Source organism: Amia ocellicauda, chromosome 12, assembly GCF_036373705.1.
Source record: "Amia ocellicauda isolate fAmiCal2 chromosome 12, fAmiCal2.hap1, whole genome shotgun sequence".
NCBI classification, from domain to species: domain Eukaryota; kingdom Metazoa; phylum Chordata; class Actinopteri; order Amiiformes; family Amiidae; genus Amia; species Amia ocellicauda.
The window spans coordinates 5,162,145-5,187,279 of NC_089861.1; the positions used below are offsets into that span (position 1 = coordinate 5,162,145).

Genomic DNA, 25,135 nt, shown 5'->3' on the forward strand with positions numbered 1-25,135 from the left:
TGTTTTGTTGTCACAACCCCTCAAGTGAAAAAGCTTAGGCCAAGTGCCTTTTGGTTTTTTTTGGTGTAATTTTTTTAATAACCAATCACATTTCATAACAACAAACATCAACAACCTAGCTGCTGAACCTGATGAATTTGTAATTGCAGAAGTGTCAATGTATATTGATCATAATGGCAAAACTAGTAAGAACTACAAGTAAACATTAAAACAAGAACATTTAAGTAGTATCACTACAAACATTAATGAATCTATATTGGAGGGCTGTTTTAACTCATTTAAATATAATGCATCTATCCTCACCTTCATTTTTGTTCTGCATATTTTTGTAAACTCCCAACTGTTTTACATTTGCAGATAAAAATGTCACAAGTTAAACAAGTAGGCCTTTTGGCCGCAGGATGTCAACCCTGGAACAAAGACGTCTGCGCTGCCAGCGGAGACAGGTTTGCCTATTGTGCCACACTTGCTATATATGTCTATCAGGTAAGATCATAAACCTACAAAGTTATTTACAGTGGGTACAGTTGCAGACTTTGCCTCACAGGAACACTTGGCCTGTGCCAGAGCATATTTGGACAATTCAGGTTGATTTATTTTCATACAATTTGTTCTCTGCTGATATTTCTAGACATTTTTAGACATTATTGGACAACATATTTTACCCATCTCAGAATTCCAGGAGGCTCTAAAATCCTAAAATATTACACCCGTCTATTTGCAAAAAATGACAGATTGTAATTGTTTTCTAATGTTACAGGTAGACCTGCTGAACAAGATGGTTACCGTCCTTCAATAACTGAAAACCGTAGCTTATTCCTTTCAGCTTGACCACAGGTACAACGAGTTCAAGCTCCGGGCGATCATGTCAGAGCACAAGAAGACGATCACGGCGATATCCTGGTGCCCACACAGCCCGGATGTGTTCGCCAGCGCCAGCGCCGACAGCCTGCTGATCATATGGAATGTCGCTGAGCAAAAAGTGGTGGCAAGACTGGACAGCACCAAAGGTGGACACAAAACCCCATGTCTGAACACAGCGCTGCTCCAACATATTTCACAACTGCAATGTATTTCAGCTAATCGATGTGGAGTGATAGCCCGCCTCTGCTTCGTTTTCACCCCAGGTATCCCTGCCTCTCTGAGCTGGTGCTGGAACTCGGGCGACGCCGTAGCCTTTGTCTCCCATCGAGGCCCGCTGTACATCTGGACCATCTCAGGGCCCGACTGTGGGGTGGCCGTGCACAAAGAGGCGCACAGCTTCCTGTCTGACATCTGCCTTTTCAGGTGGCACCCGAAAAAGAAAGGAAAAGTTGTGTTTGGGCACACAGATGGAAGCCTCTCTATTTTTCAACCTGGTAAAAAAAAATTAAGAAACCCACAACAACAAAAAAACAAGTGCCGCTCTTCTTACGCCAGTTGCTCTGACTTTTGCGGCTGAACCTGAGACATACTGTCAGATCGCTTTTGTATTCCCCCTCCCATCGCAGCTTTATTAGCTCTTGCCAAATGCGACCATTTTCATCCCCTTCTGTTGCCACTTCTGCTCTTGTAGACCCTGCTGTACTCCCTACTCATTTCTGCTTTCTGCTCAGACAACGTAGTCGTTCTGCTCCTATATAAAACTATTTTGAATGCTCTTCCTGTAGTAATAATAATAATAATTGTATTTCAGGTTCCAAAAGCCAAAAACATGTACTGAGGCCCGAATCTTTAGAGGGCACTGATGAGGAAGACCCTATCACAGCCCTGGAGTGGGACCCCCTGTCTACTGATTACCTCCTTGTTGCGAACCTCCACAATGGGATCCGCCTGGTCGACTCGGAGTCCTTGACGTGCATCACGACGTTTACGTTCCCGAGTGCCGCCGCTTCAGTGCAGTGCTTAGCCTGGGTGCCCAGTGCCCCCGGCATGTTCATCACAGGAGGTGAGCTTCCCGTCTGCTGCGGTTTGTTTGGGAACTCGAAAATGTCAGTTAGGTTTAATATTATATCTGTCTAGTTGACATTATATTTGTATGTCATTTTAAATAAATAATATCAAAACTAATCACGCTATTTCCTTATTGGGGCTATTTGATTGATCACATTCTGGAGCTGGGACTTTTAATGGTTAATCACTGAATGTGAATACTTCAGACACCTGAGATCTTGTATTTGTTAATAATTTAAAATGCATTATGTATGGAACAAGTCATATACTCTTAACACCCATAAACAAAATAGAGTATTAAGTGTTAATAGGTCTTTAATATTCTAATGTGTTGTTATTTACTTGTGATGGGCATGCATTTGCCATTTCAAAACGTCTTTTTAAACATGTACAGGTATTGAACCCTAACGAAAATGAAATTAAACGCACACACACAGTTGTTCCTATTCTGTCCTTCCCTGCAGACTCCCAGGTTGGTGTGTTGCGTGTGTGGAATGTTTCGAGGACGACCCCGCTGGATAATTTCAAGTTAAAGAAGACTGGCTTCCATGCGTTACATGTACTGAACTCTCCTCCTGCCAAGAAAGGTGAGTAATATGACTGTATGAGAACACAATCATACAACAGGCAATGATCACACTATTTCAACAGCGTCTCTTCTACTCTTTCAGTTGTCTAACTCCTCTATATAGTACCTTTCAGCTAAACAATTGGCTTTCAGAACCCTTGTATTTATTTCCTAATATTGAGCTAGCAGCTGTTAAGTATTTTAACCATTACATACCTTTAATTTATAGCTTAAAAGCCGCGATACACTATGACACTTTCTTGTTTGTATATTATATAATTTCATGTCCAAATTTGTGATTTGCCTCTAATAGATATATTTATTTTATCATGATTCATCATTGTTATGGTTGTGTTAATGTAATAGAGCACTCATACTTTATATAAATGTCTATGTGTGTGTATATGTCTTATTGTAATTAAACTTATGGTTTGTATTATTATTAGCTACCGTATCCAAAACGGAGATATTGATTATTTTGCTTTTGCCACCTTAAAAAGAAAATAAGAGGGTTCGTTTGCAGGACTTGAACAAAGACTAACAAAGCTAACTTACCAGTAACTACTTCATGTAATTGCTGGCCATATATTTAAAATAAATACAGTAACATCAAAACACTAGATGATCTGTGGAAAAGAGCAACCCTGTGTATATAGGACATACGACTATGATTTGAGGAAAATGAAATTGGAGGTAAGAAATACAAGACTGAAAGGAAAATATGTATTAATTTATTAATTAGTGTTTATTTAATATTTAATGAATGGCTTTTGCCACTTTACCACAGTTTCATGTGTAGCCGTAAGCAGTGTGAAAACTGTCGCTTCTCTGGCTCTGCTCACCTGTCCAACTTCCTATCTGCTGTTCAAGGTTTCCTGTGATGTAGCCGATGTTGTCACGTGACTCCTTCATGGTTTCTGATTGGATACTTGTCCAGGGCGATTTAATTTGATTTCATGCGATTTCATGAAAATTGGGCTCTGCTCTTTGCTTGAAATCGCATTAAATCACAAGAAATAGGACTTCCTCCGATTTCACAGAAATTTTGAGGAAATCATGAGTTGCATTCAGATTGTATGGAAATGTCATGGTGTATCGTGGCCTTTAGACTTAGCTTTGATTTACATAATACAAGTTGCATGTCAGATAAGAAAGGGTAACACTTTTAAATAAGGTGGTGTGATTGCTCATGAATTAATATCTGAATATCACATGATTAAAACATCAATACCTCGTGCACTTCATCTGAGTTCTGATGCTGAGCACATGAACCCTAACTCTAACCCCTGACCCTGACCTGAACACTAAATCTGAACACTAAACCGAACCCTAACCCTGTCAGAACTCAGATGAAGTGCATGAAACATTCACGTGTTAATCCTGTGGAATTAATATATTTATTAATGAGGAATCACCCCACCTTATTATAAAGTGTGACCATAAAAAGTGGTATAACTGACTACTCTAATTTAGGACATGACAGTGTGCACAACACCAGTCCAGTTTCAAACCTTGAATCATCAGTGGTTCTTCGTTTTAGCTTTCTCTACGAATTCGCCAACGAGAAACCATCACACATCTTCAACCAGTGAAGCAGTCCCCCCCCCCACTCTGTCACAAAACCAGGCCTTCTCGTTGCCCCCTGGCCACGCTGTCTGCTGCTTTATGGATGGAGGGGTTGGTCTCTATGACATGGGAGCTAAGAAATGGGACTTTCTCAGAGACCTGGTAAGGAATACACATCTGATACACCTGTATCTGTGGTATTGCATATACTTCTAGTAAGATACTTTCACTTAAACCAGTGGTTCTCAATCCTGGTCCTGGCGCACCCCCTACCCTGCTGGGTTTTGTTCTAACCGAGCTTTCAGTTACTTAATTGAACCCTTAATTGAACTAATAATTTCCTAAACCAGAACCTTTTTATTATTTTAAACAGTAGGGGTTTTAAGTTAAGTATACAATTGTATAAAGAACATATTATCTTATTAAGGAGCCAATTATGAGTTACACAATTTCGAAAGTCAAGTGTAAGCAAATTATTACTTCATTAAGAGTTCAATTAAGTAATTGAGAGCTTGGTTAGAACAAAATCCATCAGGGTAGGAGGTCCTCCAGGACCAGCGAAACTCACGCAATTACAGTAGTATCCCTGCCACATGATGCTCATGCAAAATATACAAAGTGTTATACTATCAGAGCTTCTAGTGGTTTTTAGTACACTAATATGATTGTAATCATGCTTGAGCCAGACTCAGCAGTGTAATATGACACTTCAATGAAAACAATTTAATATTTTTAATAAACAGTTAATAGCCACTACAGGTCCACTCTCATTTATCTGCCACTCTTTAATCCGCCAAATTCGCATTTCCGCCAAAAATCGCTAAGAACTAATTAATTCACATTATAAAACTACCAATTCGCAAACCACATCCGCCAAAGTGTTTGAATTTCAGTACTTGTATTTAGTATTTAGTACCCGCCAAATGATAAGTCATTCCATGTGAATTGAAATAACACCAAACTAAAGTGTAGATACATTAAAAAATCCAAACAATCATAGAATATACACATATCCAAGCCCAAAACATATATATGAAGTTCTTAAGCAAAAGTTTAAAATTGAATTTTGTTGCCGATTCAGAGAGGTTATATAATTGAGGCATCGATGCAGGTGATGGAGGCCTACATCAGTGGATTCCTTCTGTGCTCCCACACAGGGCCATGTTGAGACAATATTCGACTGCAAGTTCAAACCTGACGACCCAAACTTATTGGCCACGGCTTCTTTTGATGGAACAATCAAAGTGTGGGACATCAACACTCTCACAGCGGTGTACACCTCTCCAGGCAACGAGGGGGTGATCTACTCCCTTTCCTGGGCCCCGGGTGAGAGCGGCAAATCTCCAACGCTGGCCAAGTGATACTTGGAGTAATACGTATGTTTTTTTTATGGATTTATTTGTTTCTTTTCTTTTCTAAAAGGAGACTTGAACTGCATCGCGGGGGCCACGTCTCGCAACGGTGGTTTTATATGGGATGTGAAAAAAGGCAAAATGATAACCAGGTTTAATGAGGTACGTTTCAGTTTGTTATGGCTTAGACCAGAACTACGTAATTTAAGGACAGTGTGTGATATATGGCACTGTTTTTTCAATTATGTGTTGCTTGTTTTGATTAGCAGCGTATTGTATCATAAATCAAAACTGTAACCAGCCATAACCATCTTAAATAAGTCATGCTAGCACCTTCACTGTCATGAAGGTCATACTTTCTTCAAATACCTATTGATGCATATCAATTCCTTTTAAGAGCATCAGTCAATAGCAGTTAAGATCAGGATTGAAGAACAATGTTGATGCATACCTTAATGGTTAACGTACCCTTTTAAAGTGACATGCTACATTTAAATTTGCTTTTGAACTGTCATTTTACTTCCTCATTTTAGTCCTGTGGAGTTCATTGGTGTGTTTTTCCTCTCATTTTAAGCATGGAAAGAATGGCATATTTTGCATTGCATGGAGCCATAAGGACTCTAAACGGATAGCAACGTGCAGTGGAGACGGGTTCTGGTGAGTGTTACTCGGATGTACAACATTAACATCACTATTCGGCATGAAATTAATGTAATGTAATGTTGTTGAATTGCACATACACATCTAGAATAAGTTATGATGTTCCGTTCCTAATTCCCTTCAGGCAGCTTTGGGCTGTATTTTAAACACTATGGACGGGTGTAAATGGAAAGGCAATGACGGTCTGATTGCTTTTAAAAATCCAACCATCTGTGTGCTTATTCACTTTATTTAAGTTTGTGCAAACATCAGCATTATGTGAAGCATTCATAGAGCCTGAAACTAAGTATAGAGTTGATTTTGCAGTGCTTTTAGATATAAATCTCTGTATAAGAAGGAGAAGAAGAATAGCAATACAATATAAAGCTATTATTCAGTAATGTTAAGCATACAATATTACAGTTAATGAGGTGGAGGGGGGAATGTAGATGTGTAAAACAACATTATTAATTACCTAACAATCATCCAATTATTTGTTTATATATGTACGTTGTATTCATGTTGTTGTATTAATTTGTTACAATTGCAGCATAATCCGAACAATTGATGGAAAAGTGCTGCACAAATATAAGCACCCAGCTGCAGTGTTTGGTTGCGACTGGAGCCAGAACAACAAGTAAGTGACAACAGTTACAGACATGCAGCTGCTACTGCACATACAGTATGATCATTGCAATCAGTCCATCCAGGTGCTGCCAATCAGACATTGATTAATGGCTGAAAAGACATTGTTATTATAATGTGTTTTGTGAATAGAAAAGAGGGAATCCCATACTTTTATATTGATACCCGTATAATGGGGGCTTCCTCCACAGTGAATCGGTGAAAATGCACAAACTCTTGATGGGTTTTCTGCATTGTTTGAGGCAAATTAACACCCATGGGTTGGAATACAGCTAATAAATAGACCATAGTATAACAATACTGTTTTTCATGAAATATTTGCAAGTTTGTGAAACGTACATCACACTTGATTCTTCAAAAGTGTGTCTAAGGTTTGAACCCCAGCTCTGATCATACATGCAAAACATGTTACACGGTTGAGTGTCACTTTCTGACTGTCGATGTTAAACTGTCCTTGCATGCAAGCAGTGAGACTATAGTCAGCTACAACAACAACAATTAAAAGCGTGTCTTTTGTTTTCTTTTGTTTGTTTGTTCTCAATGTGCAGAGATATGATTGCTACTGGCTGTGAGGACAAGAATGTCCGGGTGTATTATTTAGCAACCAGTTCTGATCAGCCACTCAAGGTGTTCACTGGACACACGGCCAAAGTGTTTCATGTCAGGTGGTCTCCACTCCGAGAGGGAATACTGTGCAGTGGGTCTGACGACGGGTAAATGACATTTTACCATCCTACTCTATAATTCCTATGAGTTTCCTTACCTGAAATCCTGGTACAGTGCTTCTTCTGTTCTCTCGTCCAAATTTACCATAGTAGGAAATGGGGTTTGTTTTAGGATCTGCATTGCATTAAATGTATGTATCGTGGACACACTTTGGGTAAAAGATGCAGGAGGGTGATTCACTTACACCAGATTGGCTGCTTAACAGTAAAGGCTATTGACAGATTTGCAGTTTAAAGCATCTGACCATTATTAAAGACAGTAATTAAATGATCATAATCTTTCTCTCAAAACAAAAGACAAAAAAGAAATCCAAACAAGATATATACGTTTCAGGAGAACATTCATTGGGCTCGAACGCGCAAATGTTTTTTGTTTGTTTCTTTGTTGTTTAGTTTAGTTTCTTTCTTACCTACAATTACAAGTCTCTTCAGAGTGCATTTTTAATGCTACAACAGTTTTGACAGATGCCAGGGGGAAAGTTCAGAGGAAACTATACATGAATGAGGTGCCCATCATGTAAAATGGTAGGGATGCTTTATAAAGCTACAACATTATAATTTAAACTATTTCAGACAATTATAATGCAATTATAATCAAATATCTAACCTGTGTGTTTGTCCTTTTAGCTCATTTTATTTTAGTCTTGGTAGAATGAGCATCAGCATATCTTAATTGGCTTTACAGACCCGTTCAAGTTTTTTAACTCACGTCTTCATTTTCCTGTTTGTTTTCCTGACCTCCATTGATTATTCACTGTTTCGTATTCCGATCAATTAGAAATTATTTATACATAACGGTCAAAATATCTGCGCACCGATTACCTTTCAAATGACATAAACAGATAATTTAAATCATATCAATGATGTATTAATAAACCAGGTACTAACTGACATCCACGAATAATCAACTGCATGTTATAAACAAATTGGACATCATTCCCATATGTCCACAATTCATGAATGTCTATCTCTGCGCATATAGGCATGGCTTTTCTTCGTTTACAGCACAGTGCGGATCTGGGACTACACCCAGGATGCCTGCATTAATGTCCTGAGCGGCCACACTGCTCCTGTGAGAGGACTCATGTGGAACACCGAGGTCCCCTACCTCCTGATCTCGGGCAGCTGGGACTACACCATCCGCGTGTGGGACACGAGAGACGGGACCTGCTTAGACACCGTGTATGATCACGGCGCAGATGTGTATGGTACGGAACCAAAATCTCATTAAAGATTAAATCAAAAATTAGACCCAACCGCTAATAAAAATAAAATACAAAACTGTACTGAGTCACGGCTTCATTTTGAGTAAGATGCTTCTTTCTTCTAATCATAAATGTAACCTCTAACATTTTATTTTGCTATTAGCCGGTGGGTTAAAGTTTTGATTTAATCCACCCTGAAGTGTCTGCTATTGTCTGGCTGTAATGGGGAGATCCCAGGGATGGGAAATAGCCAGCTGGGCCGCCTATCCCCACACAACAGTGGATCCCTGTGAGTTTTCACAGTCTCCTGTAGGATTAGGTTATAAGCACTTCTAACCACGTCACCACGTCCTCTTATTGGTGTAATAGCCGGGGCTCTGGTCATTCAGGGCATACAGGGCGATAATTAGTAGACAGATCTGACACTGTTCTTTGTAGGACGCAAGCTTTGTCTCCTCTCAACTTCAGAAGAACGTAAGAACATAAGAAAGTGTCCAATCGAGAGGAGGCCATTCGCCCCATCATGCTCATTTGGTGTCCATTAATAACTGAGTGATCCAAGGATCCTATCCAGTCTGACTTTAAATGTTCCCCAATGTTCAGCTTCAAGAAGCTTAAGAATCATAACACAAACAGACAAACACAACTGGGAACTTCAAATTTAGGACATCATGAGTGGAAAAAAAAGTCTAGGTTCTTATTATTTGACTTAAAAGACCAGGCCAGATTTCTGAAGCTGACAACATGCTAGGCTACATTTGTGTTTGTTTTAGTTTGTATTTTTAATTTCACAGCCTACTCTTGCAAGTTCAGTAGGGTTCTATCAGACGTGTTGACTTTCTCAATCGTTGCAGGTTTGACCTGCCACTCCAGCTGCCCCTTCACCATGGCGTCTTGCTCGCGGGACTCCACTGTGAGGCTGTGGTCCCTGACGCCTCTCATTGCCCCCCTGCTGGTCAACATCCTTGCTGACCACAGCTGGGATGAGATAATTGGCAACACCGGTGAGTCTGAGGAGGGCGTACCCATGATGCTGCCTGTCCAATAATAGTCTTGATCTCAATGAATTTAGCTGAAGCTCAGGAAATGATGGCCAGGTCAATCCCCTGACCTGAATCCAATTGAGCAGCATTTCACTTGCTGAAGGCAAAACTGAAGCCAAAACCCCCAAGAACAAGCAGGAACTAAAGACAGCTGCAGTGCAGGCCTGGCAGAGCATCACCAGGGAAGAAACCCAGCATCTGCTGATGTCTATGGGTTCCAGACTTCAGGCTGTCATTGACTGCAAAGGATTTGCAACCAAGTATTGAAACTCACAATTTAATTAATGATTATGTTAGTTTGTCCAATTACTTTTTAACCCTGAAAATTGGGGGGACCACATATGAAAATGGGTTTAATTCCTACACCATTCACCCAATTTGGATGTAACTACCCTCAAATTAAAGATGAAAGTCTACACTTAAAGCACATCTTGATTGTTTCCTTTCAAATCCATTGTGGTGGCGTACAGAGCCAAAATGATGACTACTGTCCAAATATTTATGGACGTAACTGTATGTCACACTGGCTTCATAAGGTTTAATGAGATAACTCTGACGTTGCTGGTAGACACAATAGACACAATAGGTTCTCCAGAATCAGGGTTAAAAATCATTGATCTAATTTACTTCTCATCTGTGTATATATTTAGGCAGGTTCATATCAATTTACATGAACCAGTAAGAAACAAATAAATACAAAATCCATGGACAATCAGAATGTTTTTCATTTATTTGTTTTAAATTATGTTTAAATGTAAATGTGCGACCTAAAAACTGTGGTCCTGGGGACTCATTATGCTAAGCTACCAATTACTTAATTGAAACCGTCATCGAACAAATGTCTAATCTCAGATTTTTGCATTATTTGAAACAGTTGGAGATTTCAAGCTAAATATGAAACTACATAAGGAACTTGAATTTGCCAACAAGTCAAATGAAACAAGTTATGAGATCGGTTTCGGTTACAAATGAAGTAACTGAGAACTGAAAAGCAGCAGGAACAGTTGCTCCCCAGGACAGTTGGAAATCACTCAAAACAACATCACACCAGCGCTTTGTTTCAAAAGCCAAAGACAGTCCATCACAAGCGATCTTTAGTGTATCCGCAAGAGTTCACCGAACTGCTTGGGTACAATGCCTGGTATCACTTACTGTCCTTGTCTGCACAGACCGAGCAATGGTGCCTGGCGCCCCACCTCTTCTCTGCGGTAAAGTTTCAAGAGACATCAAGCAAGAGTTAGATAAACTGACGAGCGATGTGCGAGTGAAGAAACTCAGGTGGTTTTCTGAATGTTTCTCCGTAAGTATATTTTCAAATTTAATTTTAGACCCGAGTTCACCAGTGTCACTAGTTCTCGTCTGTCATGACACAGGGAGGTTGAGAGCTGGCTTGAAACAATGCTATTGTGTGCTTCATTACTGTTCAATACATATATTTCATTAAAATCTACTTAATCGACCTGAAGAATACGGTAAAGATTGCAGATGATTGAACTGGGGTATGAGTTATGATGGAGTTGATAAACTCAAAATTAATATATAAGCATAGTTAACTGGAAATCATTTTTTAATCTAAATGAATGACAAAGTAACTGTGTTTCAAATGAATGGTTTGAAGCAATTGTATGGGCCTGAGTTTCCAAACTAGGCATAAAAACATGAACCTTTTCCTTTTTCTGAAGCGGTTTATTTTGTACTTTGCAGCCACCAGGAGGGAGTAAGAACCTCTGGGATATTGTTTCTGTTATCAAGGGCCAGGATGACAGTTTACTTCCTCAGAATTACTGTAAAGGCATCATGCATATGAAACACCTCGTCAGATTTAAAACAGTAAGCAAATACATTATCTTTGGAATATTGCTTTCAGTTTTCAATTCATGTTTGCTCTCGAATGCTGTGTAATGTCACTGTGCCTGGCGTACCTGTGGCTGTGCAAAGATAATGTTGATAATCCACATTAAAACCCTTGTTGCTCTCTGTGATGTTTCCCAGTCAGAAGCTCAGGAGTTAACCATAGTGAAAATGTCAAAGTTTGGAGGTGGCATTGGAGCACCGAGCAAAGAAGAGAGGCTAAAAGAGGCTGCTGAAATCCACCTGAGACTGGGACAGATTCAGAGATACTGTGAGCTTATGGTTGAGCTTGGAGAGGTAAAGCCATTGTGATGCACAACATAAAGCAATAAAAGATGTTCCCTTGGTAATAGCCCAGGTTTTGCAGATTTCCCTAGAGTGCTAAACTAATAAATAACCCAAACATCCAAAAACTCCTTAAAAACTAGTGCAGACAAATTACGAACATGACATTTTAGAAAACTATAAGCCAATGACTTCATGAGCCTTACAAAATCCAATGTATTCTCACCTTCCGTTTAATTTTAAAACATTCAGTGAAATTCAAGAGAAGCTTATATTGCTTATGCTGAAACTTCAAAGTGTTATATAAATATATTTTCCATAGATTGTTGTTGTCTGCATAGCTATCACATCATGCTCTGTTATTCTTCTATTATGAAGAGGCATAGTATACAATACTCTGTATTTAAAAATATCTATCTATCTATTTATCTATCTAGCCTTGCAAAAGTGTTCACCACCTTCCACAAATTTCAAATTTCACATGTTTATGACTTACAAATGATATCTACCTGTTTTTACATGAACTTTTCTTTTATTCAGAACTCTAATGATCAAACGTAACCCTGTTATATGTTCAGAAGGTTGAATGTCACCAAAACCTACAAAGAAAATATATTTAAATTGAAATTGTATTGATTGCATACATATTCAGCCCCCTGAGTCAGTACTGTGCTGTGAGTCTTTTTGCATGGGTTTCTTCCAGAGATGGTGTAATTTCTTCCCATTCATGCTTGCACAATTGCTCCAGTTCTGATAAGTTTGCTGGGGATGATTGATGGATTGCAATCTTCAAATCTCTGAATTCATTTTCCATTTAATTTTGACTGGGACACTCAAGAACATTCACTTTCTTCATTTTTGACCATTCCAGTGTGATTTTGGCCTTTTTTTCTGGTATTGTCTTGCTGAAACCCAGTTTTAGATTGTTGGCTGACTGAAGCAGGTTTTCCTCTAAGATTTCCCTGTACTTTACACCATCCATTTTCCCTGACTTGTTTTGGAAACAAGTGGCTTGATAATCAATATTTATCTGAGGAAACTTACAGCAAAGGTGAATTTACTCTGAAGTCAAGTTAAACCACTTTGAGTACACAGAGACACACATTTTGTAACCTTTCAAATTAATCTTTTGCACCTGGTGTTGAATACTTATGCAATTGAGAATCTTCTAATCTTTGAAAATCTAACTTATTTACCTAGGTAGTGCAGATTGTAAATATAAAGTCCAAGAAACTTCATGAGGGGCGTGAGTACTTTTGCAAGGCACTGTGTATGTATCTGTGTGTGCTTGTATATTTATTCACTGTTACATCGTTTCAATTCATAAACTAAAATAATATCTGTATGAATGTGTTTTGTTATAGTGGGACAAAGCTTTATCTGTTGCCCCTGGTGTGTCTATGAAATACTGGAAAAAACTTATGCAGAGGTAATTTTTCAACCAAAGTTTGACCATGTAGTACAAGTCAAAAATCATACTGGATTCAATATTGTGATCATGATAGTATTTTTTTTCCCAGTAGGAATACTTCTGTGTTTTAAAGTACGTGTGTTTTTGTTAATGCAGAAGAGCTGACCAGCTAATACAGGAAGAAAATGACGATGTAATTCCTTACTGCATTGCCACAGGTGATGTGAAGAAACTGGTCACATTTTTTACTTCAAGAGGACAGCTTAAGGAAGCACTGCTTGTTGCTCAGGTAGCCTTGAGATATTTAAATGTATTATATTATTTTAACCTTTTAATCAGGAGGTCCCATTCAAGAGAGCCAAGAAAGCAGCGATAGCCAGACGATCACAGAGCAATGTACACACAACACAATATACTTTTCTTTACATTTTCTACTTGAGATATAATCAGTTTTTGAAGGTTGTTCCCTGACCAAGGAGCAACAGAACTAAAAGTTCATTACTCATTCGTGGAATTGAAAAACATATTGCAGACTGACTTGGTAAATATTTGTACTGGTGGTTACCAAAGCACTAAGATAAGATGGAAGTTTTCCCAGAATAACTTTATAAACAAAAATATACCAGTGAAACAAAACTGAGAGTTGAAAGTGAGGGCCACCCCATTTGCTGTACAACTCACAGCGATGTGTTAGGGATGGCGAGTTTGTTACGAATCTCAGTGCTCCATGGATAAGTCTATATGTGTCTTGAAATTATTTTAAAAAGCCCTGATTAAAGTTAAACTAAGATCAACTACAAAATACAGTACAGGGGCAGGTCAAATACAAGCAGTAATGTAATTATTACCATAGACAATGTATGCTATGGGATGGTTTGCCTCTTGGATATCACAAGACGTTTTCTCATGTAAAACTATAAACAGCAAAAACTGTCTAACCGCCTATTCACCATCATGGCAGTCAAATTCTATTGTTTACCAATAGGCGGCCTGTGAAGGAAACATCCACACGCCACAGTCTGCCTCCATCAATCACTCCCCGAGTGCAGACGACCACAACGTGGACACATTTAACGGGTAGGTTTTATTGTTTAAAACGCCAGAGAACTGCCAAAGCAGCGTTAAGGGGGCAAGGAATTGATGTGGAACCAAACTGGAATGGCCCTAGTGTTATTTACAGTGTGGGCTGAAGCGATCACTGCTGACAGCCGCACAGTCAGACAACAAAGCAATCCGAAGCAGATGACAATTGAATCAACAGTAAAATGACGACCCTTAGCAATGTAAGTGTCAAATATATCAGAAAGGCTGAGATTCAGTTTGGTGTAGGTCCACTGTATTGAGCAACATTTTTCTTTTGCAGTTTACGTCAGCAAAGCTTCTGTTTTACATATACACTCACCTAAAGGATTATTAGGAACACCTGTTCAATTTCTCATTAATGCAATTATCTAACCAACCAATCACATGGCAGTTGCTTCAATGCATTTAGGGGTGTGGTCCTGGTCAAGACAATCTCCTGAACTCCAAACTGAATGTCTGAATGGGAAAGAAAGGTGATTTAAGCAATTTTGAGCGTGGCATGGTTGTTGGTGCCAGACGGGCCGGTCTGAGTATTTCACAATCTGCTCAGTTACTGGGATTTTCACACACAACCATTTCTAGGGTTTACAAAGAATGGTGTGAAAAGGGAAAAACATCCAGTATGCGGCAGTCCTGTGGGGGCGAAAATGCCTTGTTGATGCTAGAGGTCAGAGGAGAATGGGCCGACTGATTCAAGCTGTTAGAAAGCAACTTTGACTGAAATAACCACTCGTTACAACCGAGGTATGCAGCAAAGCATTTGTGAAGCCACAACACGTACAACCTTGAGGCGGATGGGCTACAACAGCAGAAGACCCCACCGGGTACCACTCATCTCCACTACAAATAGGAAAAAGAGGCTACAATTTGCACAAGCTCACCAAATTTGGACAGTTGAAGACTGGAAAAATGTTGCCTGGTCTGATGAGTCTCGATTTCTGTTGAGACATTCAGATGGTAGAGTCCGAATTTGGCGTAAACAGAATGAGAACATGGATCCATCATGCCTTGTTACCACTGTGCAGGCTGGTGGTGGTGGTGTAATGGTGTGGGGGATGTTTTCTTGGCACACTTTAGGCCCCTTAGTGCCAATTGGGCATCGTTTAAATGCCACGACCTACCTGAGCATTGTTTCTGACCATGTCCATCCCTTTATGACCACCATGTACCCATCCTCTGATGGCTACTTCCAGCAGGATAATGCACCATGTCACAAAGGTCGAATCATTTCAAAATGGTTTCTTGAACATGACAATGAGTTCACTGTACTAAACTGGCCCCCACAGTCACCAGATCTCAACCCAATAGAGCATCTTTGGGATGTGGTGGAACGGGAGCTTGGTGCCCTGGATGTGCATCCCACAAATCTCCATCAACTGCAAGATGCTATCCTATCAATATGGGCCAACATTTCTAAAGAATGCTTTCAGCACCTTGTTGAATCAATGCCACGTAGAATTAAGGCAGTTTTGAAGGCGAAAGGGGGTCAAACACAGTATTAGTATGGTGTTCCTAATAATCCTTTAGGTGAGTGTATATAGAATCACAATATAAAAAAAAGTCCAAGTGGTTCTGATGGAAGTCACAAACAGGGTGGAGTTCATACAATGGTATCAAATCTAAGCTTGTTCTATCGGTTGTGCTTCCATCTTGGCCTTTGAGCTGCATTTCAGAGCGATGTTGGTCCTTGCTTTCTTTCAGGCTGTTACACCGGGTTTGCAAAGAGCTGGCAGAGTGGTACTTTCAAGATGGGCGAGCCGTGCTGGCTGCCTGCTGTCACCTGGCAGTGGACAATACAGAGGTACTATCCCTCCTACAGGCTGGCTTAGACTGCCAGCTGCCATCTCATAACAGCTTTCCTTCGTTTCAGAATTATTCTGCTTCATGAATCTTTTATCCGTCTGTGATATCAGTGATTGAAGTTTAGTCAGGGTGAAGTTCCTAATACATAACGTAACCAGCAAAATAAAACTTCAGTAATGATATCTGTAGTCTTGGGGTGAGCATGGACTATGGACATGTATCTGTTTTATGTCATTCTGTGTTTTTCACTTTTTCACGAAGATGGCGATGGCTAGTTTGATCCGCGGCAACGAGCTGGAGCTGGCGGTGTGCGTTGGGACTGTGCTTGGGGAAGAAGCAGCGCAGGCCTTGCATTATGTGCTGGAGCTGCTTGCGTGGAAATACATGACAGCTACTACATGGTGAGGGGACTGTTTAGCTGTGGTGTTGGTTTAATGAACGGATGCTGAGAGTCTGGGCTAGACCAGTGGTGCTCATTGCATACAAGTCTAAATTCACATTTCACTGATAGGTCCAGGATCTGATTTGGTCTCGGCTTGCTGTCCTTACAATCAATCAATCAATCAATAAATCTTTATTTGTATAGCGCCCTTCGCAGGGTAGCCACAGAGCGCTTTACAGACATACAACAGTTTTTGGTAAACATACAACAAACGTATAGCAAAATAAAAAACATAAATACAATAAAATCTAATATAGACCTGTAAACATTTTACATGATCTAGAATAAAGTGAGTGAACAATGATGGCTGTGGGCAATTGTGTTCTCGTGTCTACCATGTCTACCACAGCCTGTACATCTTAGAGGTGTATTGTGGCCAGGGTAGTGGGCTTTACTGTAACATGACTTTGTTCTTTGCATCTGCTATCAGGAAGGTGACTGAAACATATTGGAGAAGAAAGGGACTAGCTGTTTCAGAAGGAAATTAGAAAAAAACTAATCAGTGCCCACATAAACCCCATTGAGAACCACTGGGCGAGACCAAGGGCAAGATTACGCAAACTTTCGCTGGGATTCAATCAAAAGTTTGACCCATCTGCTAATGAAAAATACAAACATTTAATCAGTTGGGGCCTAATTTATTGTCCAATTCTTCTTTCATCTACTCCTGAATGATCAAGAACATGTTTGTAGTTTGCTACTTACAATCTTATATATATATATATATATATATATATATATAAGATAGTCTCAGATACAAGTTTGTCATGTTTCTTTGCAGTTAGGTCAAACTTTTGATTTGGTCTGGGCCTATGTGTAGCATCCTCTCAAAATAGGGCTAACCATTGAATAATAAAAAGCTGAACCATAAATGAACCACTTGAGAGTGTGAAGGGGATTTGATTGTTTCACATCATCAGTTTCCACATGTTTTCACTGCACAAGCTGTTGCTGTTTAAACAATTATTGCTGGTTCGTTTCCATCCATTGCCGAGTTGTTTGTTTCCCATGCTGTCGCTCTCCACTGTGTTGAAAATGCATTGTTGGTGCTCATTACTTTGAATTTTCTTTTCAGCTTTCCATCTGTTGGAAACAGGTATTTTGCTCGAATATGTTAGAAGACATTACCTAACTTGTTCATGTTTTGTATCAAACATCATCTTGCCAATCACCGTTTTGTTGTTCTAATACTGACAGCACAGACCTCTCCTAATGCGAATAACAATACTGTGCCAAACACCATAGCTGTAGAGCATGCATTCTGCATAACCAGTACAAAACTCACTTAATTTTCTGTTCAGGTGTTCTTGTATGAGTGTGGACAGTTCACTTAAATATATTTTAGTCGGTAAGTCATATAAGTATTTTTTATGTAGACAATAGATTGTAGAAATTAACCTTAACATATGTCAACCTATAAAATAAATATATGGATTACGGACTAAAATATATATCCTACCTATTTAAATATACACAAAAGTGACCGATTTGGGATCACACATTTCAAAAATTTGTAAATATTTGTGTGTGTGGATAGAATGATTATGTGCTCTTTTCAAAGAAGAAATGAAACCAACATATGCTCAACTAAATTAATGGATTTTGTGTTTCATTTCAGGGACCTGGCTGCTGATTTGTTAAACATGATTCCAGATAACGAAATCCTGTTAGTCAAACTCTGTGCTTTCTACCCAGGGAGCACTGCAGAAATTAATGACCTTCGTGAAAAAGTGAGTGATTGGTAATAATAACTGTATAGCTCTTACAAAAAGTGTTTTGTAGTGTTGAGTAACACAGACAGATGAAGTAAGCAGAGATCTGTATCATAAACATTACAGAGAGAATAAAGTTGTAAAATATCCAGAAATGCTATTAATCTAAATACTACTTTCTAGAACCTTCTAGTATCAAACATGACCAAAGTACACTATTATACACTATTGTTTTTATAATTTTATTTTGTAAATGATGTTATAATGGTTCATGTTTGCTTTCTTTCAAGTGTAAATTGCCAATTTTAGAAGAATGTGTGGAATTAGCAGAAGCGGCACACAATGATGGAGAGATCTTCCAAGCCGTCAAATATTACCTTTTAAGTCCAGAACCAGAAAAAGCCCTTCCTATCGGCATTCAGTTTGTGAAAGGTAGGAGTCTTTGGAATATTTCCAGTATTATGTTTGACGTATTCTTTAATTACTTGCGATTCTCTCAATCCTTTCATTAATCTCCTGTGACAGACTTTCTTTAAAACAGGTGGCAACAGGTGGGAACAGTTTTGGCAAAATCCTGTGCTTATTCAGCTCTTTCAGAATAGATGTGTTGTTTGCTAAGACTATAAGGAGAACGTCTGATCATGTTATCACTAATACTTTGTCTTCGGATATGCATGTAAGCCATGTCAACACTTCCACGTCTCTCTCTCACCCCAACAGAGCAGATAAGCAGTCCTGACTGGACCCTGGACTCTGTTTTCCCCATCCTTGACCTCCTCAGTTACATTCGCACTGACCGCCTTGTACTTCACAGGTGTAGTGAGTAAGTATACCCAAGCTGTATTACCTTATTTCTGTCCAGCTTTGACTATGTCTGTGCTGTGCCAGCCATTAACTGATTGTTTTCCTTTTCAGAGATCGCAATGAGCTGCTAATACTATGTGGATATATTGGTGCTTTGTTGGCAATAAGAAGACAATACTCCAGTATTGTTTCTGCACTTTATGAGTATACAAGGTAAGCTGCCAGAAAAAGCTGGTAACATTATTTTCTTAAGTAGCCATTATTAGTTGTTTGTGTTTACTATTTGATGGTTGGTATACAATTGTATAGTAGCTACAGGGTAACAGGGTTTATAGGAGATAACAGTTAATTAGGCTTTGCAACAACATCATGTTCATAACGATTATTGTGGACTGTGATGCACCAAAATGATTGACAGCTGTGACAGTACACACAGAGGCGCAGGTTTAGGGGGGACCTTGAACCGGATAAAGAATTGATTCAAAATGGATGGATGGTTTTCCTTTGCCGTATTTGTTTTCAGCCAGCTGCTAAAACGACGGGAAGTGTCTGTTCCTCTGCAGATTGAGCAGCTCTCCCTGGAACTGGACGCATGGAGAACATGCACACAGTCCTTGAACAAGTAAGTCCAGAATCCACGCACATGATATTTCAGCACCTACGAGCGTACCCATCTCTCCTGAGTGCAGCTTGCGTTTTCTACACCAAGAATGATCTTCTACTTCCCCTACAAATCATCAATGGCTTCGGTGTTATTGAAGGATAGAAATTAGATTGAGTACAACAGATGATCGTATCATTGCTGGTTGTGGTTTGGCTTTCGATGCGGTTTCAATTTTGACTCTCTAGATCTCCGGAGGAGGTGCCGTACACCCCCCCAACTGATGCCCAGAGTGAAGAATATGAAACCTTGCTGGGCAGGATTAAAGAAGAGCCTCTCAGGGGAATGGTGGGGCCGGACTATGTCACTGGGTCCAATCTTCCCAGCCACTCGGATGTCCAAATCTCCTGTCTAACAGGATCCAGGATACAGGTTTGTTGAACGCTTGTGAAGGGTGTCCCTTTGTTTATTCTTTGTTGTTATACTGAGGCTGTTTGGATGTGTAGCCCTGGATTCAAGATTCACGTTAAAAGTGGCTGCATCCTTTCGTCAGCTGACGTGTGTGAGATTAGGGGTATGTGCTTATCTGAAAAATAATTGATTTGGTATAGACTGGCATTCCCCAAAGAGATAGTCCTCCATTCAAGCTCTAAAACAACTGCCAGAGACAATCAGAGGCGCTGTCTGGTGTTGGTTAAGTGCACATGTACCCAGTTTACCCCAGAGGTGGCCAATCAGAATAAGATCTGGCAATAGGGAGTTGGCCAAATCACAATGTTGACCTCCCCACAGATCACAAAGTACAAATCTATATCTTATTGAAGATTTATTTATGTTTAGAAGCCACTTTCAACTATTTATGAATCAAAACTTCATGAACTGTGATTTGCGGATGGGTCAACGTCTTGATTGGGTCTTTTTCACATACCTACCATTTTTTCTGTTTCTTTTGATTGTGATTTCCACTCCACTGGATGAGACATTGACTTATTTCCCAGTTTTACTCAAAAAATACACTTTCTTGAGAGGGATACTAGAGTCACAGCAACCCACCAAACATCCCTAAGGATGACAGTAGTGACTTGTGTATAACACATGTAGAAAGTAGCCACTGTTTTAATTTGTAATTTGTGTATCGAATGGTCACTTCAGCCAAGGATTCAGTAGGATATTTAGCCAGTGTCAGTGTCATTTCCACAAATCCATCACATTGACTGACACATCAGCAAAGGTATAACCAATGCTATTTGTGTGTGTGTTTGTTTTGCACAGGGCCCAGTCTTTTTCCTTGAAGATGGAAAGTCAGCAATTTCACTGAACGATGCATTGATGTGGGCAAAAGTCAACCCCTTTTCACCACTAGGAACAGGGATTCGCCTCAATCCTTTCTAAAGAGAGTGCACAGGCATGCACTTTTATTATTTATTTAATTTATTTTTCGTACTCGTGGAGGTTAATAGGAGATTAGTCAGTGTCCATTTTAAGGGAAAATGCTTGACATTTGGTTTAAAAGCACTGCGAAAGAGCTACTGTAAAAAATAACTTTAAATTATTGTTAATTTCAAGATCAAACCAATTTTGTTCAGTGGGGAACATGATATAGTATGCAGACTATGTGAAGCTCAGTTGCTGGCAGAATCTGAAAACTGTAGGAAAAACAATAAACACTTTGTACTCAATGTAATGTAATCTATTGCTTTCCTTATTTTCTCCTTAAAGTACACGGTGTAAGTAAATCCATCTTAAAAAGACTTTAGTTACTTAGACAATCATTAAGCTCCCTATAACACTGGTATTAAAAGCTGTCAGGTTTCTTTTCCAAGCCAAGTTTTACAATCATGAGGATCTGTAGATGTTTAAGCTCTGAAGTTGTTTTGTCTAACTATGGAAAAGTTAGTCCCTCAGCCACTAAGTTTCACAATTGCTTTGCAGCAGAAGAGCGAGTGCACTCCGGACATTGATTTTCATTTTTTAAAGAAGGCAGTGAAGCTTCTAATATACCAGTAGTATTTAATAATTGTATTCAATATACAGTTTGTTGTAAACGTTTCTTTAAGATCATTCATTGGCACTTCCTATGAAAGGATTACAAACCTGCCAAGTGACACAGGTTTGTCAGTTAGATGTACAGTTTACCTTGGATTAAAAAAAATACGTAAATGCAAAACCACCATCTAATTATGAGCTTCTGAACCAATGAAGTACAATCAGAGGACATCACTGTATTGTCTTACTCTCATTTTACACACGCTCTGAGATCCATTCTGCTCACAGTCTTGCCTAATTCCCAATTTACTCAGAAAGTTGAATCTCATTCGTTTGATCAATGATTGTGACTTCTTGTACCCAAAATGTTGACCCTCAGCACTAGGGGTATGACACAATATTATACTCTATAGACAGATATGGAATATCTCAGTAAAGAATGCATTATATGACTGAACTGGAAAAAAGCTCTTTTGACATAGGATGTAATGAAAAAGATGTATAACGGACTGTAGAAGTTGTGCCTTAATAAAGATTTAAAACACTTAGCTATCTTCATCTTGATAGGCGTCAAAAGACTCAACCAAAGGAAAAGAATGATTGTAAACATTTCTGTGTCCCTATTATGGTAAGGGAAACACAGCTGGGATATGTCCTTATAAAACAAATCAGCAAATAACAATATGCATTTCTTACTCAAACCCTTTAAAGACAAACTGCTAAGCAAGCGCAGAGTAACTCAAAGCTCAGACCTGGCTCGAGATGAAATCAAAACTCTGACCCACACGTTATCCACAGAAATACACACCTGTACACAGTTGCAACTTTAATATGTTGTTAGAGGTTTCTACTCATAAATATAACCACTATGAAGTGTAGGTTTATAGTTTGTAATTAGCAGGTGGGTTAGTTTTTATTTTAATGATAAACCTCATACTTATATATTTTTAATTGGTTAGAAGCATACTAACACAAAACAGTGTGGACTACATTTCTTTCTGTTCTGCTTGGCATGTGGGTCTACTTTTTACACTTTGATTTGGGTAGAACAAAAAGAATCCTAACTATAATCCTAATTAATAATCCTAATGAATGTAAGGCTGGCATTAAGTGTTGACATTGGAATTGCTGATTGATGTGGATCTGGTCTAGAGACATGTTTATCTGTGTTGCCTTTATTTTACATCAAAACTGGAAAGTACCAAGTACATTTATATAGATTTATTTATTTGAGAATGCACTGTGATTTATTTATATTTATCACATGATATTGTTTTAATCTGATTGGTCCATTTTAGGGCACATGACTTCAAAACTGTGATATAGTGAAATATTGTAATATACTTTGTACCATAGAACTAAGACATGTTGTGTTTCAGTAAAACAGTTTACTGCAGGGATCCAGCCTTCAGTAGAAGTCCTCAGACTTTCACACTTCTGACAACTAGAAAGCAACTGAACTGTAACTGTAACTGAGCTGTTTATTGCTTATTCTTTCAGTTTTTTTCAGCTGTATTCCATCTTACCACTGACATATTAAAAACAGTAACTTCTGTAATATTCATTGTTTGAAAAAAAGGCATAGCTGTACTCCTGCTTATTTGAAAAATATAAACGCAATTAAAACATGCATTGAGTATAATATTTTTTGTTCATATTTAAAAAAAAAAAAGGTTTTGAGATTTCTTGAAAAACATCCTGAGAATATTATTCTCAATCAGTGCAGTTACAGTTCTTTTAAATGACCTTTACACTCCTTTTGGTATTAATAATACATATCAATGGGTGGAATTAGAAGAGGTTGTTTCTTGTGCGTCTCTGAACTGCGAATGTGTCACACGGCATTATATGTTACAGAAGCTGATGAGCTCCACAGTGAAATCCTAACTAATGCATTATTATCTGATTACTGTTATCAGACGACTTCTTTCAGAAAGCTTTGCAAATATAAAAAAAGTAGGCTAATGGGATGAGGAACAAACATCTTGTAATAATTCAATATGTATTTTCTCTTCATTGTAACGTTAATAAGCTTCTGTAAATTCATAAAATGAGGAAAAAGGTCCATGTGAAATATTGCACAATTATCAGTCAAGCTGTGACTTAATACCATTTACATTCAATTCACATTTTAAACTCATCTCCATGATGACCAAATTGTTTCAGATTGTTCTTGTATTTATTTATGTATTTGTTTGTTTGTCTGTTTATTTATTCTCCAGATGATTTATGTGATACGAGAGGAAAGTGGAAGGCATCGTATTATACCATTAGAGTAGTGAGCATCTTAATACCGAGGAGTTACTTTTATTTACAGGTTTATTGTGCTCCTGAAGTCAGCAGGACTCGTAGACGGTCATATTGTGTGTGTGTTTTTAAAGATCCCGGGATACTGATAATATTTGACTGTACGAAACAATGTGAATACAAGATGTCCTTTGGCTTGTTACATTATCATGCAATGTAACAATACATTCCCCATGACTTAATTTGCATAGTCAGTTGAGAAATATAAGATGAATTAAGAAACCAAGGATCTATATGTGCTGTCTATTTTGTTATTGGTGTTTGTATTTATTTATGTATGTCAACTCCTGTAATGTTTCAATAAGTGTTTATTTTAATTTTAATTTAATTTTATGTTCATTTCAAGTTGCTTTGATGGATCTGAGTATTTTGAAAATGTCTAACTATACATTATAGGAGCAAAACATTTTGGGGATTAGAAATTTATTTAATTATCAGATGATGTTATTTGTTTACCAAAATGCTCTAATGGTATGTATTTTTCAAGAATTGCTTGGAAAAATCTGTTATATTTTGAATGGTTTTATAAGAATCTCAGAAGCTAAAGGTGGATTCTGTAAAACATTGTATAGCCTTCAAGTTAAAAACAATATATGAAACCCCAACATTATTATTATTTGAAAGTAGTGCATTTTTTGTAAGTATACATTGCTAAATATTTAGTCAAAGGCTTTATCTTGCTTTTTCACTTTAGTCTTTAAAGCAATATAAACTCAATATTTTCATACCATTGCTATTTTATAACTATCAATACTGCAGCATTGTATGCAGTAACAGTAACAAAGTTTTGCTGCATTTTAATTTATTTTGAATTGCTGAAGATAAAGTCTATGATGCATATTCAATTTTTTATATTGTGTTGTACAGTTAAGAAGATGTATTTCCAAAACCCATCTTATCGAATGTCCTTGTAATGTCCATACATTAAAGATGAAAACGTTAAAACAAGTATTAAGACATTTCATTCTCTGATCTTTGTCTTTAACTAAATAAACGTGGCGCCGTCTGATGCAGCTGCACAACAACAAGAATGATGAGACTTGCAATTAGTTTTAATTTTAATAATTTTGTTTTTCTTTTCCTATGACCAGCCTACCTCAAATTTCAAATACATGTAACACTAAATTAAATTTAAATAAATAGCTATAATCCAATTTGTGGGGGGGGGGGAATAC

At 38.3% G+C, this 25,135-nt stretch overlaps 1 protein-coding gene across 2 annotated transcripts; it reads left to right on the forward strand.

The window, feature by feature from the left end:
• The first annotated feature begins 334 nt into the window (after positions 1 to 334).
• wdr17 (WD repeat domain 17) lies at positions 335 to 21,346 on the forward strand. 2 transcript variants are annotated; one of them, XM_066718142.1, is made up of 29 exons: positions 335 to 486; positions 827 to 1,010; positions 1,128 to 1,358; positions 1,676 to 1,927; positions 2,397 to 2,519; positions 4,041 to 4,228; positions 5,224 to 5,392; positions 5,489 to 5,580; positions 5,993 to 6,075; positions 6,608 to 6,694; positions 7,251 to 7,415; positions 8,433 to 8,635; positions 9,487 to 9,636; positions 10,845 to 10,975; positions 11,380 to 11,505; positions 11,668 to 11,823; positions 13,176 to 13,240; positions 13,379 to 13,511; positions 14,208 to 14,299; positions 16,007 to 16,106; positions 16,370 to 16,509; positions 17,626 to 17,646; positions 18,169 to 18,280; positions 18,553 to 18,694; positions 18,983 to 19,085; positions 19,178 to 19,279; positions 19,590 to 19,688; positions 19,916 to 20,099; positions 20,940 to 21,346. In XM_066718142.1, the coding sequence occupies exons 1-29, from the start codon at positions 364 to 366 to the stop codon at positions 21,057 to 21,059; spliced, it is 3,876 nt and encodes a 1,291-aa protein (XP_066574239.1). In that variant the 5' UTR covers positions 335 to 363; the 3' UTR covers positions 21,060 to 21,346. The 2 variants fall into 2 exon arrangements, with proteins under 2 accessions (XP_066574239.1, XP_066574240.1); XM_066718143.1 differs by lacking the exon at positions 17,626 to 17,646.
• The last annotated feature ends 3,789 nt before the right edge of the window (positions 21,347 to 25,135 follow it).

Bases quoted from the DNA above. Each gene is read 5' to 3' on its own strand.
- wdr17 (XM_066718142.1), top strand. From the start codon at position 364: ATGTCACAAGTTAAACAAGTAGGCCTTTTGGCCGCAGGATGTCAACCC. The intron at 1,928-2,396 runs GTGAGCTTCCCG...CCTTCCCTGCAG, and splicing joins CGGCATGTTCATCACAGGAG to ACTCCCAGGTTGGTGTGTTG. The intron at 19,280-19,589 runs GTAAGCTGCCAG...ATTTGTTTTCAG, and splicing joins GCACTTTATGAGTATACAAG to CCAGCTGCTAAAACGACGGG.